Source organism: Colias croceus, chromosome 13, assembly GCF_905220415.1.
Source record: "Colias croceus chromosome 13, ilColCroc2.1".
Lineage (NCBI taxonomy): Eukaryota > Metazoa > Arthropoda > Insecta > Lepidoptera > Pieridae > Colias > Colias croceus.
Genome location: NC_059549.1, coordinates 6,537,953 through 6,554,041, shown reverse-complemented (window position 1 = coordinate 6,554,041; position 16,089 = coordinate 6,537,953). Strand labels below are relative to the sequence as shown.

Sequence of the window (16,089 nt, the reverse complement as noted above, 5' to 3'; positions counted from 1 at the left end):
CAAGTTTTACGCACGTCATTGTAGCAGGTCAGTCAAATGGACGAAAACTGAAGCTGGACGGCAAACCAGCGCAATTACCCTACCTACTTAACCGAAAAATCCAAACTAACGACAAATGGTTAACAATAAAATATAAAATAGTGTACCAAACATATGGGTTGTGTTTGGATAATGCATTTCAGATATTAAAATTCAAACTGTGCGGCTAGATAATTGCTTGTTGGAGACTAAAGATCGTTGATTAGGTACTTGAGTAGCCCTATAACACAAGAGATAATAAACCGGTTTATTATCTCTTGTGTTATAATAAAACAGTTTACAGTAGTAAAGACATAAAGAGTTAATGTTTAATTTCTTTAACGTTTTTGTTAATGCACAAATTAGGAGAGAAAACACAACAAGTCAATAACTGCGTTAAAAACAACCGACTTCAAACTTGCACTTGCAACATTTACAAATACAGACATAAAATAAACAGCTCATAAAATAAAAACTAATGGGCCTATCCGAATAAAATTTTTATGGGACCAATTCGACACCATCCTGCATCGAACAAAAAAAAGAATCACGTAACTCGGTTCAGAAACCTCGGAGTAATCGGTGTACATACATAAAAAAAAACATACCGGCCGAATTGATAACCTCCTCCTTTTTTTGAAGTCGGTTAAAAAGAGGCAATGGGGCAGAACAAATGCCTGCTAGAACAGCTAGTACAATAATAATTTTATTATTGAAAGTATTAACTGGAGATGTAAAGTGATTGAAATAAATTTAAAAAACAAACATTTCTTCTCGATGTATATTTCATTAAACAAACACAATAAATAATGTCAACACTTACAAGGTAATAAACAATGAGGAATCTGAATTATATTACAAAATACTTAAACGTAAGGCATGGTCGGTATCTAGACCTAAGAAGTGATGTATATATAACGTCTTATAACGTCCAACAATTGAAGACGTTTTACCAAGCGTAAGCTAGGCCAAGACCGTTCGTGTACGTCATGTGGGACACAGCAGGGGCTGCTGAGTAGGCAACACCTAATAAACCTCCAGCTACCTGAAAAAACGCAATATTATTAGATATTAGTAAATATTTACAAGACAGCATCTAGGAATTGATAATGCGCTACATAATAATAAATAATATATTATGCTATATTGATGACCACCCAGAATTCCAAACGTTCTTAGGAAAATTACCTCTAAAGTTCTTAGAACTGTATAAATTGTAAGCCCTTTGTGCTCTAGGTAAGAAATATCCAAAGATTGGATGGATTGAATCCATGAAGAATCTAATATTATGAACTAATATTTTTTACGTAAATACTTACTCTAGCTGTAGCCACAGGAGCAGCAACATGCGATACTATAGGTGCAGCATAACTGTGGTATGCAGGTGCTACGGCCAAGCCAGGGTTGCTCACACGAATGTCTGCTTTGCGCACACTTGAAAATGGAGTATCGATCGCTTTGCTATATGTGGAGATCTATAATAAAGAAAAAAAAATAACGTAAGTAAGTAAATATTCAAAACTATTTACCGGTACTACTTAAATATGATTGCAAAACCAAACAAGTTCATGTGAATCGGGAGTAGAAATACGGGAATGCAAAACATATTGAATCAAAAGGCTCATCGCCTACTCTTTATGTGAAAAAAAAAAACAGTAATGAAACATATTATAGAGATGTTTTATGAAAGAATACAAGTCATACCTTTACATTTGTTTTAACCATACCTGTCCCAAATTAAAAGGCGATCTCAATATGTTCGAATGTTGTGAAGAAATGGCTGGCTGAGCGGGATATGAGCTATAAGGGTTCCATGCTCCATAGGAGTATGCAGGTGCTCCATAAACCGCGGGAGCAAGAAGCCCTCCAGCCTTGACGGTTGCCGCCAAACAAACAAATAAAAGTACCTGCAAACAAATAACATTTTCATATATTGCATGATTAACAGAGTAGAGTTAATAAATTTTAATATAACGTTATATCTGAGTACCAACCTTAAAAATATTTAAATAAAAGAGAGAAATAATACACCTGGAAAAATTGGCAGAATTTAGAGATTCAGCATTCTTATAGCTTTCGAAAAAGCCCGTTTTATCGTTGCCATGAGCTTGGGGTGGCGCTACGAAATTTGAATCAAAATAGCCTCTATAATAGAGAGTTTGAGAGCCTATTTGTAGAGGCTAACCATGAGGCGCATACCTCTTACCAATTATTCCTTATATAACTCTTTATTAGATGAAATTGTTTTGAATTCACCCTTACCTTTGCAATCATGGCGAGTCTTTAACGTTACCAGGTTTGATAGTGGTGTGGTGTCACATAAACCGCGGCAGGCTTTTATACTATTGTTCAAGTAAGTATTACTACAAGGAGCCTGACATAACTTGATTTTAACATAATGTAGGTAACATATCATTGTATGCGAGTGTAGAGCTTCTAAAAGCCCAGGTGTGGTCGTGCAAGGACAACGCATGATTGGGTCATGATAAAACTGCATTACTGCGTATACGCGTAACAATAAATGCATTCTGTTCTATTTGTGTCAAATTATATCATAGGTGAGTTTGATTCAGAGACATCACATACTTTTAATTTTAAAACCAACTCAAACTCAAGTTCATGAAAAATGTTGTCTACCTATAAATGCGCGGAAAGTCGGTAACACGTCTTATAATTCAGTCATCCTTCATCAGGTAAAAAAATGATAAATAATGCTTCCGGCAGTTTTGAAAATAGGTCTTGACTTACGTTTAAGTTGAAGATAACTACTTTTTTCTCCGAAAATAAAACATGAAGAAGACTCAATAGACAATATCGTGAAACACTAAGTACGAAGCGGATGACATGCATAAAAATATACATTTTTATGTACATGTCATCCGCTTCGTACCGGATAATTGATATATGAATAGAAACTATCCACTTATTCACATAAAAATACTATATAAGTTATTTATATTTATTAATCTATAATCTAGGTTTTACTGGGTCAATGGTTATATTAGTTATCATATAATATGTGTTTGAGTTTGAGAAAGGGCGTGCTATTACAAATTATGCATTGCAAATCGCACGGACACCTTGTTCTTATCTACATTAACATTACCTAGGTCCTAGGACCTAGACTGTTGGAGGTATATGTATTCAATAATATATTGTTGACTGGTATTTACTGTCGTTTACTTATTTTTGATATATTTAATGTACCTAAATAATTGTCGGTCTATAATCTATATCTTTAGGTACCCTCATCTAACTACATAGAGATGAAAATATAATTATTGGAAACTTGTTCGAGTTTCCATTATCCATGAAATTCATAGAGATGATTTCATAAAAAATAGGTAAAAAGTGTACTCAATGTAAAAAATAGGGTCAGTGAAGCGACGAAGTAAAAGCATACAGATTTCTAGAACGTATATGTAAACGTTTAATTAGATCCGTCAGCCTGCCAGGGAAGAGCGAACGCAGTCAATAATTATTTAAAACAACGTTTTCTATTCAGTCTACTTCAACTAACTGTGCACTACACATATTTAAATTGTATCTTTTATATTTTACTATGATTCAAAATATTCCATTTATATACTTTCTGATATCAGTAATTAGTGGTGAGCGATGGTACCCTGCATCATCGGAACCTAGTGCTAACAATTTAAAAGTTGAATATCCAAGAAAAATGCCTTTATTTGAAGTAAATTATAGTAGAGCAATATTCAATAAAATCGAAAAATCTCCGAAATATACAGGCAAAAATAATAAAAATACTCAAGATAGGAGTGTAAGTCATAAAATTGAAGACTATCTATTATTGAATCAATGGAGAGTAAGAAATACAACTGATACAACATTACTAAACACCACAGCAGGTCTCAAACAGTTTCGTCATAAGCGAAAGATATCTAACAGGAGGTGTAAAATAGGACAGAATTTGGAGCATGTTGGCGCATATTCGAATAAAACAGCACAGAGTCGATTCTTAGAAGTTTTTGAAGTAGTAGAGTTTGATCATATACCCTGCACATCTATCAATGGATTGGAGGGAACTTGCCTTCATGAATATGACTGTAATAAGACAGGTGGGAAAAATATGGGTATCTGCGCTGATGGATATGGAACTTGCTGTATAGGTTTGTAGAAAAATAAATAAATATGTAGACCTGTATACGATTTTACTATCATATTATTTTACAATATGCAGTTCAATTTGGATGCGACACGGAATCCGCGGCGCCGTCTGGATGGTTTACTAACTCCGAGTTTCCTTTGCCAAATACCGATCGATTATCATGTACAGTCACATTACATAAATCGTCAGTGGAAATACAACAGATAAGACTTGATTTTTTAAATTTTGAGGTAAGCCACTTTATATAATATTCGTTATTAAGTTGATTAAAGTTCTGAATGAACATCTAAGGAATGGACTGACTGATTCCTCAATTAAATTTTAACAGGTTCTTCCACCTACGGCCGGAAATTGTGAGCAAGACCAATTCATAGTTACGGGACAAAACGTTAATAATGTTATACCAATATTATGCGGCATTAATACAGGACAACATGGTAGGTAACTTAGGTAGGTAATTAGGCGATTTGTATATAAAGACACAATTTATAAAAAATATAATGAATTTTCATCATCCGTATCCCAGAACCAAATACCTTGAAGATCTTACGAAAATTAAATAAGTAAGTACTTAATCATATTTGTGAATTTTCACCGAAAACCCTCATGGAAGGCATTTGTCAGTGCAGTAGGAACGATACGATATGGGCTGATATATTAATATTTTAAAAACGACCTTACGATAGTCTATTGTACAATCTGGGCTATTCAGTCTATGCTATTTTAATTTTGTCTCATTTGAAACGAAGAATACTTATGACCATTGTAAATTTCAGTTTATATTGAAGTTGGCAATATAAAGGGTCCAGTGAGTCTGTCTTTTCAAACCGTTACAGCAGAAAGTCGGCTGTTTTCTGTAAAGGTAATAAGGAAATATGTATTATTAATTCCTCAATCTGAACAAACTTCGTTCATTGCCTGTATAACATGTTTTTCATACGGTCACTTTACTTTAGTTATCAAACGATAAAAAATATGAGAAGCTTAAATAAATCAACATACCCATGTGGGCATGTGGGTATACAGAATAAATTATACCTACACCTACTGTTACTATGGCTTTTCGTCTCTGTATGTCAATCCAGTCATTATCTTACTTACCTACGTTTAATATTTTACTTTTAAGGTGACCCAAATAACAACGAATCATGATTTATCAGCACCTGCTGGATGTCTTCAATATTTTAGAGGAAATCAAGGTCATTTGGAATCATTTAACTATCGGGACCGATATGAAATTGCGGTTGGAAACACGCCTAGTTATTTGGTATTTACTATCTTTTGTTGCATGATTGATTTTAATACACGATGGAAAATCGGCTTATGTAAGATTAGCTTGGATATATTACTTGCTCTGTGGTATACGGGGTATACCTGAATATTATTGATAAAGAATACATATTATGCCACTATAATATTATACATAAAACATTTAGCCAAGCCACAGTTAATTTAACTGGTTAAATTTTGATACACCTTTTGAATTGATTATAGAATAATCTTAATTACGCCATGTGCATAGAGCGACAACCAGATGCATGCAGCGTAACATATACCAACGTTGGAAAAATGCAAATTTTAAATTATGACACTGGTATGTACTTTCTCATAATATTTCTTATAATAATATTATGTACTTACTAGAAATCTCCTAAATATCTATGTATCAATAATAACTAAAATATTTCTAGATGGATTACCAATCATTCCTCCCAGACAAGCTGGTGTCGAAATATTTAATTGTCCATCGGATTGGTTACTTATATCAGCCGTGAGGTTGTGTGGAGAGCGACTCAATGATGGTTCCGTACTTCAGGATTTCTCTTTAGATGCTCCTGTGACAGGTTGGTTAATATTTTAATGCGTAAAGTATAATCATAATGTCATTTTTTACCACTTCTATATCTAGCCTCAAAGGACTCCTTACTTATTTTTACGGCATCTACTATTACTGGGAAACCTCGTGTTTCATACACGGAGTTTTCCAGGTATAGTTACCACGAGCGAAACCGGGACGGCCGCTATGCAAGTATTGTAATGTCATGAACTATAAGCGACAAGTAACTGTAGCCGTAAGTGTAATGTGGAGGGTATTAGGTACCTACTGCGCATGGTTACTGTCGCGCCCATCATATTATGTACTATCATTACTCAGAAACCTTATTATTGACTTCTGCGCAGGTTCGGGCCAGCGCCAAAACAAATTTTCCGCTTACAAAACTTCTCTTTCAGATGATGGAGTGGGCCCAATCGTCGTATGGTTTAGATCTGACAGTGTTTACGCAGGCCGGGGTTTCAAACTGCAATTCCAACAAAATTCTTGCTCAATTCCTTCATAAGTCAGCAGCTAATAATTATTATTATAAAAAATAATAAATATATAACTATTTAATGATGTTTTGTAACACCTTGTTTTAATTACTTAACTACTTCAGCTCGTAATTTATAGATTTTTATAGTTTCATTAAGATATTGTTCGGTACGGGATACAGTATCTTTTAAAAGATCCCCATGATTCGCGTTCATGGGCCATGAACTTGTTAGGATTTTATTTACCTACATAGGCATATGAATTTGATATTTTTAGAAAGCTTATTAAATATGCTTTCATTTGATATACTATGTTTGGAACATAAAAATAATTGAGGTTGAACTTAAAATGTAGGGGGTGCGATTTTTTTGCACCGAGTGTAGAAACAAAACAAAAAATTTAAAAACGAAAAAGTAACAATTTGTGCACATGTATCAAATCTTGTTTGGATATCAAGTTCTCAACGACGCGACGACACGCGCATAAAGTATAAACGTCATCGTTTATGATCACTTTATGATTCTTTCATTCTTTAAATGTTCTTTAGTCACGTGCGTAATGTAATCTAACAGTATTCGAAAACACAGAACGATACTGAATATTTAAATAATACGCGCCTCTCAATTCATAACGCACACTGCCAAAACTTGGTTTAATTGGTTTTTTTTTTACTATATATGTTACAGTCAAAACCCTGAACCAGTCAATAACGTTATTGACCGGTAAAATCAGTTAATAAGGATATTGACTAAGGGCGTCGGTTAATATCCTTATTAACTGATTTTATCTGATTAAACCAGTTAATAACGTTATTGACTAAGGGCATCGGTCAATATCCTTATTAACTGATTTTAAGTCGAGACATCTAGTCAATATAGGTTTTAACCGACGTGCCCAGTCAAAACTCATAAAAAGTTAAGGACGTTATTGAAATTATACTAGATAATCATTTGAAAAGGTTCATAAAACTTTTTAAAGTGCAATATTTAAGAGTTTTATGTTTTATTAATTAATTCGGGGTATTGTTTGTAAACTGCAACCGAGCGAGAATACGTGCCCCAAAATATTTTTGAAGATGGCAATTGTGTTTTAATAACAACTAGTCAACTAGGTTTCCGCCCGCAGCTTCGCCCGCGCAGTCAAAGTAAAATCGCATAGTTCCCGTTCCCGTGGGATTTCCGGGATTGTGTTAGTTTCTGATTTGATGGAGTGACCTGCAGGTGTACTTCGAAGACTGCTACTGGATCTAATAGACGAGTAGAGCTAGGAATGCCGAGTTTGGGCTCGTTTTATTAGTTATGTCGAGACCTTACCTCCGGACTTGATGGAGTGACCTGCAGGTGTACTTCGAAGACTGCTACTGGAACTAATAGACGAGTAGAGCTGGGTGTGCCGAGTTTGGGCTCGTTTTGTTAGTTATGTCAAGACCTTACCTCCGGACTTGATGGAGTGACCTGCAGGTGTACTTCAAAGACTGCTACTGGAACTAATAGACGAGTAGAGCTAGGTGTGGCGAGTTTGGGCTCATTTTGTAAGTTATGTTGAGACCTTACCTCCGGACTTGATGGAGTGACCTGCCGGTGTATTTCGAAGACTGCTACTGGAACTATTATACGAGTAGAGCTAGGTGTGGTGAGTTTAGGCTCGTTTTGTTAGTTATGTTGAGACCTTTCCTCCGGACTTGATGGAGTGACCTGCAGGTGTACTTCGAAGACTGCTACTGGAACTAATAGACGAGTAGAGCTAGGTGTGCCGAGATTGGGCACGTTTTGTTAGTAATGTTGATACCTTACTAGACTTGATGGAGTGACCTGCAGGTGTACTTCGAAGACTGCTACTGGAACTATTATACGAGTAGAGCTAGGTGTGCCGAGTTTAGGCTCGTTTTGTTAGTACCTGCAGGTCACTCCATCAAGTCCGGAGGTAAGGTCTCAACATACTAACAAAACGAGCCCAAACTCGGCACACCTAGCTCTACTCGTATCCAGTAGCAGTCTTCGAAGTACACCTGCAGGTCACTCCATCAAGTCCGGAGGTAAGGTCTCAACGTAACTAACAAAACGAGCCCAAACTCGGCACACCTTGCTCTACTCGTCTATTAGTTCCAGTAGCAGTCTTCGAAGTACACCTGCAGGTCACTCCATCAAGTCAGGAGGTAAGGTCTCAACGTAACTAACAAAACGAGCCCAAACTCGGCACACCTAGCTCTACTCGTCTATTAGTTCCAGTAGCAGTCTTCGAAGTACACCTGCAGGTCACTCCATCAAATCAGAAACTAACGCAATCCCGCAATAAAACATAAAACTCTTAAATATTGCACTTTAAAAAGTTTTATGAACCTTTTTAAATGATTTTCTAGTATAATTTCAATAACGTCCTTAACTTTTTATGAGTTTTGACTGGGCACGTCGGTTAAAACCTATATTGACTAGATGTCTCGACTTAAAATCAGTTAATAAGGATATTGACCGATGCCCTTAGTCAATAACGTTATTAACTGGTTTAATCAGATAAAATCAGTTAATAAGGATATTAACCGACGCCCTTAGTCAATATCCTTATTAACTGATTTTACCGGTCAATAACGTTATTGACTGGTTCAGGGTTTTGACTGTAACATATACACAGGATATTTGATATGTTTTAGTAAATAAATTAATAACATAATATATTATATTCCTGGATATTCTACGCCATCTCGCGTGTAAAAAGAACGCAGACGGTCAAGCTGCGCAAAGGTGATTTATCGCTCTATTTATTAGTATAACTATGAGGTGGTATACAAATAACAAATACGTAGGTGGCAAGCCACGGCTCATGAGCTTAGCTCAAAAATAAAATAATAGCCACTTAACTTTCGTGTGAAACTTTACCACACCCCGGACACTCCATACAAAATTATAGTTTTGACAGTCACACTGTAGAGACTGCAAATGTGTGTGTAAACTCTTTATGGTTGGCACATTTGTGACTAGCGTAAAAAAAAATTCGCGTTTTTCTGATGAAATACATCCGTAAACAGCACAATATCTAACCATTTTCTACGAAAAACGATAATCACAAATCCAAAATAATAAAATTGCTTTAAGTCAATTTGATTAATGTTGTCAATCTTCGTTGCGTTTCGTCTAAAGACGTCGTTGGTATCGTCCTTGCGGGGAAATGGGTACCATAACATGTCTGATCGTGCGGGGTGAGGTAAGTGTTTAATTTTGGCGGGAGGCGGAGAGTGTCCGTTCTGTAGCGTTTAGCTCACAGGTTTAGCTACTATTATGTATTCTGTGACTTTACCCAAGCGCGAACATACACCCACGACTTTCTTCCAGCATTCTTTTTACGTGTCGCAATTTTTTAAATTAATAAATCAATCGTACAGTACATATTATAATTTAAAGTTTATTAATTTAAAAAATGACAGCTCTTGAAAAGTGGAAACTTATTGTCGCTCATATAATGACCCCATACCAATATAGACAAGAGACAAGTAAAATTTAAGAAAATAACCATTACACTTATGTACATCTTTATTTAATCAAAAAACATTAAAAAAAATGTATTTCATACAACAATATATATGTAGATAAAACTAAATCAATAAATGCAAAAGAAGTTTGAAAATGAAGGCTAGATGATTAAGATTTATTTTCAAAAAATCTACTTAGTTTACGACAAAGAAAAGCTTAAACGTAAAGTAAATTAAAACTGCAATTCCTATACTTGAAAAGTAAAGAAAATTAGTTTATTTTTAAAATTCATGTGTAATAAAATGAATGAGTATACTTTTAATTATTGCACCTTCTGTTTTTGTTCATTAAATTTTTCTTTTACACCATCTTTAACAATTTTATGGAAGGACAATATTATAACAACAAAAATAGCTCTTAAAATCCCCATACTAAATAATTGAAGTAATACTTGGCCCACACTGTCTATTGTTCCACAGTATAAAAGAGAAAGTATATGACCGGTGAATCCAAAAACTGAGTATGTTTTTCCACGCTGAAACAAAAAAAAATATATTTAAATAAATCCTGGCTTCTCTAGTCAAGAATAGTCATATTATGCTTTACATTATTTCATGACTTGCTATCAGGTCTTTGGTCTTAGGTGGTTAAATTATTAATTGTTTAAAAAAAAGTTATCCATTGAGAACTTCTGTTGGATAAAATAAGGTTAGGTAAATCTCACACACAACATACTTTATAATCGCAAATGACATTTAAAATCCTTGAAAATGTAATAATATAATGTTGTGCATGCTTGGAATTTCAGTATTTATTTTAAATCAAAAGTGGTTTACCTTCAGGTAAGGTAATCATTTTTGGTTATTTGTAATAAATTTTCGACATTGAAACTTTCTGGCATATCAAACCCGCCGCCATTTTGATTTTTTTTCAAAATCGCAGCGCACGATTAAAGTGGTATGTATGGATAGAGGACACATAGACAAACAAAAAATGTCTAATAACATAGTACCCTAAAGCGTCACATTACCGAGATATTTGGAGGTAAATAACAGTTTATTGGAAGAAAGTAGGTAGATTCATTACATAAAAACATACATACATTACATAAAAATGTAAGTAATGTAATGAATACCTACTTTCTTCCTGTAATAATAATAATCTACCTGGGAGTGATTATTTGGAGATAATATCATGCATATAGACACGTAATAAATCGGTGGTAAATGATAAAAATATGTATTGACGTTTCAAAAGTGCTTCTCGAAGAAGTCTAATTGAATAAATAAATGTTTGAGTTTGAGTTTGAATAAGTCTATTTTTAGTGTTTGTTGTACTCATAAGTGAATATTTACCTCCAAATATCTCGGTAATGTGACGCTTTAGGGTACTATCTTATTAGACATTTTTTTTTCGTCTAGGTGTCCTCTATCCATACATACCACTTAAATTGTGCGCCGCGATTTTGAAAAAAAATCAAAATGGCGGCGGGTCGATATGCCAGTGTCCATACAAAAAGTTTCAAACCCCTTTAGGGCTTCATATTTTTTGACAAAGACGAGATTGTAACATTAACAAGACATTAACAATATTGTTTATTTAGATATCAACAGTTCCTTATACTTTATAGCTTATAGAAACTTACCAAAGCATCTTGAATCATTTTCTTTCCAACTTCAGAAGGACTATGGAGTCCCCCTGAACCAGATATTAGTTTTGTCTCCTTAGGTTTAGTAAGTTCTTCACATTTGAAGCCAGGTGTGTCTGTGTCAGGTGGAAAAGCTAGTGTGAGTCGAACATTTGTTCCAACTAATTCCATGAATACTGATTCTGCGAGACCTCTTACTGCCCACTTAGCTGCACCGTATGCGCTATACCCATAAATACCTGGAATAACAAATATTTTATGTGATTTACCATTTTAATATATGTTATAAAAACTAGTATTCCACTGAATCTGTCTATTCATGGTATACTCAAAAACTACTGCACAGATTTTCATTCTATTTTCACTAATGGAAATAAACCTAACTAAATCTCAAAAAAGTTATTAGTACCTATGTTATTTTTAAATTTAGACTAAGTGAGCGTATAAGAAATTAGCGGATACTAAGGAAGCTGGGTATAATAATTAGTACTTACCCAAAAGTGCTGCTTCTGTGGAAACGAAAACTATCAACCCTTCATTTCGTTCTTTCATTCCTTCTAATACGTATCTAGTTGGGTAAGCTGTTCCAAAATAATTGAGATCGATCATTTGTTTTATATCTTCTACTTTCATTTTCTCAAACTGTCCGCAAATGCACATTCCAGCACAATTGATAAGCATAAATATGGGGCTAATTTTTTCTTCTAACTCGGAAAGGCATTTTTTTATAGAATCGTAATCAGATGTAACATCCAATGATGCGTATTGTATTTTTTGATCTTTTCGAATAACATGATCAATTGATATTTCATTTACCACCGTAGTAAGCTTGTTAACATCTCGACCGATGATTGTTACATTCGCTCCTAATTTTGCGGCCTCTATAGCAACCGCTTTGCCAATTCCACTAGACCCGCCGGTAACCACAACATGTTTGTGATTTAAGTCCTTGTAAACTATTTTGCTCTCTAAAGAAAAATGTAACACTAATAGAAATATACATAATACAACAAGAAGAACACTACATATAATTAAAAACATTTTATCTGTGATTTACTGCGAAATTAAAGTTCATAGATATTCAAAACTCAAAACTTTGATAATTTGATATCGAGCACAACAGCACAAGTCAACGCCAGTCAAGTGTCAACTGACAATGACATGACATTAAAGGGCTGATAGACGTACGAACTTTAAAGTCGCGGTTTTAAAGTTCGCGTACTTACTCGGCTCGCGGCGGTGACAGACGTGCGAGCCAAGGCGGGCTTCGAGTAAAATTTCAAACATGTTGGATCGTCAACGAACTTACTCGACGGTTTTTAAGTACGCGTACTTGGGGTGACACACGAGCGAAAAAGGTCGTCGAGCCACAAGTTCGCGTACTTACTCGTACGTCTGTCACCCCTTTAATGATTGAGTTTCCAGTTTTATATTTAAAATTTGCCAGTTCCTCAACCACAGATAATATAATATAGTCATAACATAACAATGAGAGCTCGTTTACATAAATTATTAACGAAATCGGTCGGATCCGTATCTTTTTATTAAATGATGCTCACACATTCGTTGACCGCCTCCTTGGTACAGTGGTTGACGCGTGAGCGTAACACCGAGGGATCCTGGGTTCGATTCCCGGTGGAGACGAAGAAAAAAACAATGTCTTGGTCTGGCAGGACACAAAAGGCTGATCACCTACTTGTCCCTAAAGAAAATCGATCAGTGAAACAGATGTATAATGCATCTGCCCCTTATCCCACTAGGGGATATGGGACTTCGGATCCGTATATTTTTATTAAATGATGCTCACACATTCGTAAGTATTAGTATGGCAATTTCGTGTTCGCCATTCAGGTATTTTAATACGCGTCTGACGCGAATACGCAAATCGCAAGAACGAGCAAGAATGTATAAAAAAATTAACCATTAAAATGGCGCGATTCACATGTTTTGTCAGATGTTTGTAGGTAGTGCTCATTCTGTCATTCGTATTTGACCCATTTGATCGCTGAATGTTGTTACCACAGGTTGTTACTGAGTTGTACTGACTTGACTTGACTTAATTTCAACGAGTCGTCGCTTTCACTCGAAAAAAACGAAACGAAGCGGCTAAAGAATTTTTCCCTTTTAACCTTTTTTCACCCAAAAATAATCGTACTCTTTACAATAGTAGTGAAGATACTTAGTTTAAACATAATGGTAGAGAAAGAAGACCCCTTATTTAACTTGAATTCTCTTTACAGAATTATTTTAGCAACGCGGTATATTATTTGTTTGTAATAATTTTCCTTTTATTAAAATAGGGAAAATTATTTTATTTTTATTATAAATTCCCTATTATTAAAAAAGGGAAAATTATTACAAACAAATATTATACGCATTGCTAAAATAATAATTATTTATTGGGGATTATTATTATTATTCTTTGGCTAGTACGTCATAACCATGTATTATTGGTATTAACTGAGGTCATATTTATTGTTGTTGTTCCGCTATTGACGTACATCAAACGTACATAGTGTTGTTCAAGTTTAAATGCTTTAATTTCAGGCTTCCACCATAACATCTATGTATTAATTAGCAATAAGCAAGCAATAAGGAATATATAAACTGTACAGAGTACCTACATCATTGAGATAATATTAATATGGAGCAGACACCACGAACAAAATCTGTGCGCCAAGCGCGGCGGCGCGGCGCGCGCGAATGACGGCTAGACAGTCATAGATTATGCGATGTCACTGACTCACCGCTATAGAGGCGACACTTTGTTTCATTCTGTCTATTTTATTGGGTGCCACTCCTTACATGCACGTTGACTTGAAATTTTCTTTGTACTTACTTAATATTTATTTTAGGTATAAACTGACTTTACTACGCGGGGCTAACAATATCTGGCATATAATATAGGATGATGTAAATAGTGACGTCATATGGAATAATTTAATTTTTTCGTGTTTTAGGTTCAGTCAGGGCTATGGGAAGTTTTATTCCTTACAAATTGAGCCTTTTTTAGAAAAAAAAAAATAATTTTTCCCTTTCTTCACGGCCCAGACATGGAAACCTTGAATAGAAAAAATATTAATTACTTATCTCTGAACTAGCGGTCCGCCCCGGCTTCGCCCGTGGCACAATATTTCGCAATAAAAAGTAGCCTATGTTCTTTCTCAGGGTCTTAAGATTGTCTGTGCCAAAGGAGAATGCCCATGAAAGTATGGACCACAGTACAGTGTTGCGTCAATGCCAGAGTGGTTTTGGAGGGTTCTTCGATATTCCAAAGATTTTTACCAATTGATTTTTGTGTGATAAAAACAGGGGTTTTCAAGATATTGAGAAAAATGGGAAATAACCTCAAAACTTAAATAACCCCTATTTAGTTAGGTTTATGTGTGATTTAGGTAACATTTTATCGTCCAAAGGTTATTTTTCGATTTACATATTTAATCTATGCGTAGAGCTTATGCTTTCAGACAAAGTCTATCTGTTCATCGGCTAGTGTAGGTAGGCACCAGAAATCTTCCGGGACGGATTTCAAGAAAACCTAAATATATACTTAAAAAATGCCAATTGAGTTTTTATTCGGTTTACATGTTGTTGTTGTTGTTGTTTGAATCATTTTTTCACTACATATTCGAAGAAAGAAACAAATAAGAAATAACTGGTTACCTACCAAGCTATGTCATAATAATATTTTTTTTTTATATATATACATATTTATATTATTTTACTTCACTATCTTTGTTAAAACAACCTATAGTGTATAAACAATACCCTATAGAGTGATTTTATGTTAATTGATTTTTTTTGTAATTCAATGAAAACAATAATCGATATTAATACATTTAGCTATTTACCATAGTAAATGTAATAAGTTACCGCTTGGTTACCGTGGTAACCGGTAATGGACACTAAATGTTATAATAACGGATCTAAACAATTACATGTCTTATTAGATTTTACAAAACATTCCCTGTTCAAAATATATTTTCCGATGGTAAGAAGGCCTCTAAATTGCCGAGATTTTTTTTAATAGTATTGTTGTCTTGATGCATGAGAAAAACCAGTACCAAAAATGGGCATTCTCCTTTCATCAAAATCGGTCCAGTAGTTTATGAGCCAATTACAAGCAAACAAACAAACAAAGTTTTCCTATTTATAATATTAGTGCAGATAAATAAATAATAATTCAATTATACGTTCAAGTCAGTAGCTTATACAATATCAATTAAAAACTTGATTAAAATCAATTAACAAAAAAAAATTGGTGATTGAGTAATTGATTTTCATATTTCATGATTTCACCTTTTTTCAATTATCAACCAGTCTATGCTTTTCTAAATATGTAAAATTATTATTTTATACTATAAAAATATACGCCAGCAAATATTACTAACAACACTTATTTCATGCCCAATGTCATATCTTAAATTTTTAATCTATGACAAAATGTCGCCCGCCAAAAATTTTGCTCTAACTAAGTTTTAAAAATTATTATCTAGTTACTTACTGATGAAAAGTTATT

At 34.4% G+C, this 16,089-nt stretch overlaps 3 protein-coding genes across 6 annotated transcripts; 1 reads left to right on the top strand and 2 right to left on the bottom strand.

Moving 5' to 3' along the window:
* Positions 1–785: 785 nt before the first annotated feature.
* Positions 786–2,416, bottom strand: LOC123696857 (cuticle protein 76-like). Of its 2 annotated transcripts, none has more exons than XM_045643237.1 (4): positions 2,281–2,416; positions 1,746–1,925; positions 1,334–1,493; positions 786–1,059 (listed from the first exon to the last, which is right to left on the bottom strand). In XM_045643237.1, the coding sequence occupies exons 1-4, from the start codon at positions 2,290–2,292 to the stop codon at positions 968–970; spliced, it is 444 nt and encodes a 147-aa protein (XP_045499193.1). In that variant the 5' UTR covers positions 2,293–2,416; the 3' UTR covers positions 786–967. The 2 variants fall into 2 exon arrangements, with proteins under 2 accessions (XP_045499193.1, XP_045499192.1); XM_045643236.1 differs by having other exon boundaries at positions 786–1,063; positions 1,338–1,493.
* An 837-nt stretch (positions 2,417–3,253) lies between these two features.
* Positions 3,254–6,552, top strand: LOC123696856. 3 transcript variants are annotated; one of them, XR_006752137.1, is made up of 8 exons: positions 3,254–4,148; positions 4,220–4,377; positions 4,476–4,584; positions 4,924–5,009; positions 5,274–5,414; positions 5,642–5,745; positions 5,839–5,991; positions 6,380–6,552. XR_006752137.1 is itself a non-coding variant. In XM_045643234.1 (8 exons), the coding sequence occupies exons 1-8, from the start codon at positions 3,581–3,583 to the stop codon at positions 6,484–6,486; spliced, it is 1,422 nt and encodes a 473-aa protein (XP_045499190.1). In that variant the 5' UTR covers positions 3,254–3,580; the 3' UTR covers positions 6,487–6,552. The 3 variants fall into 3 exon arrangements, 1 of the variants encoding a protein (XP_045499190.1); XM_045643234.1 differs by having other exon boundaries at positions 5,642–5,741; XR_006752138.1 differs by lacking the exon at positions 5,642–5,745.
* Positions 6,553–9,956: 3,404 nt separating this feature from the next.
* Positions 9,957–12,674, bottom strand: LOC123696812 (3-ketodihydrosphingosine reductase). The gene is made up of 3 exons (XM_045643180.1): positions 12,065–12,674; positions 11,568–11,809; positions 9,957–10,457 (listed from the first exon to the last, which is right to left on the bottom strand). The coding sequence occupies exons 1-3, from the start codon at positions 12,609–12,611 to the stop codon at positions 10,245–10,247; spliced, it is 1,002 nt and encodes a 333-aa protein (XP_045499136.1). The 5' UTR covers positions 12,612–12,674; the 3' UTR covers positions 9,957–10,244.
* Between the last annotated feature and the right edge of the window lie 3,415 nt (positions 12,675–16,089).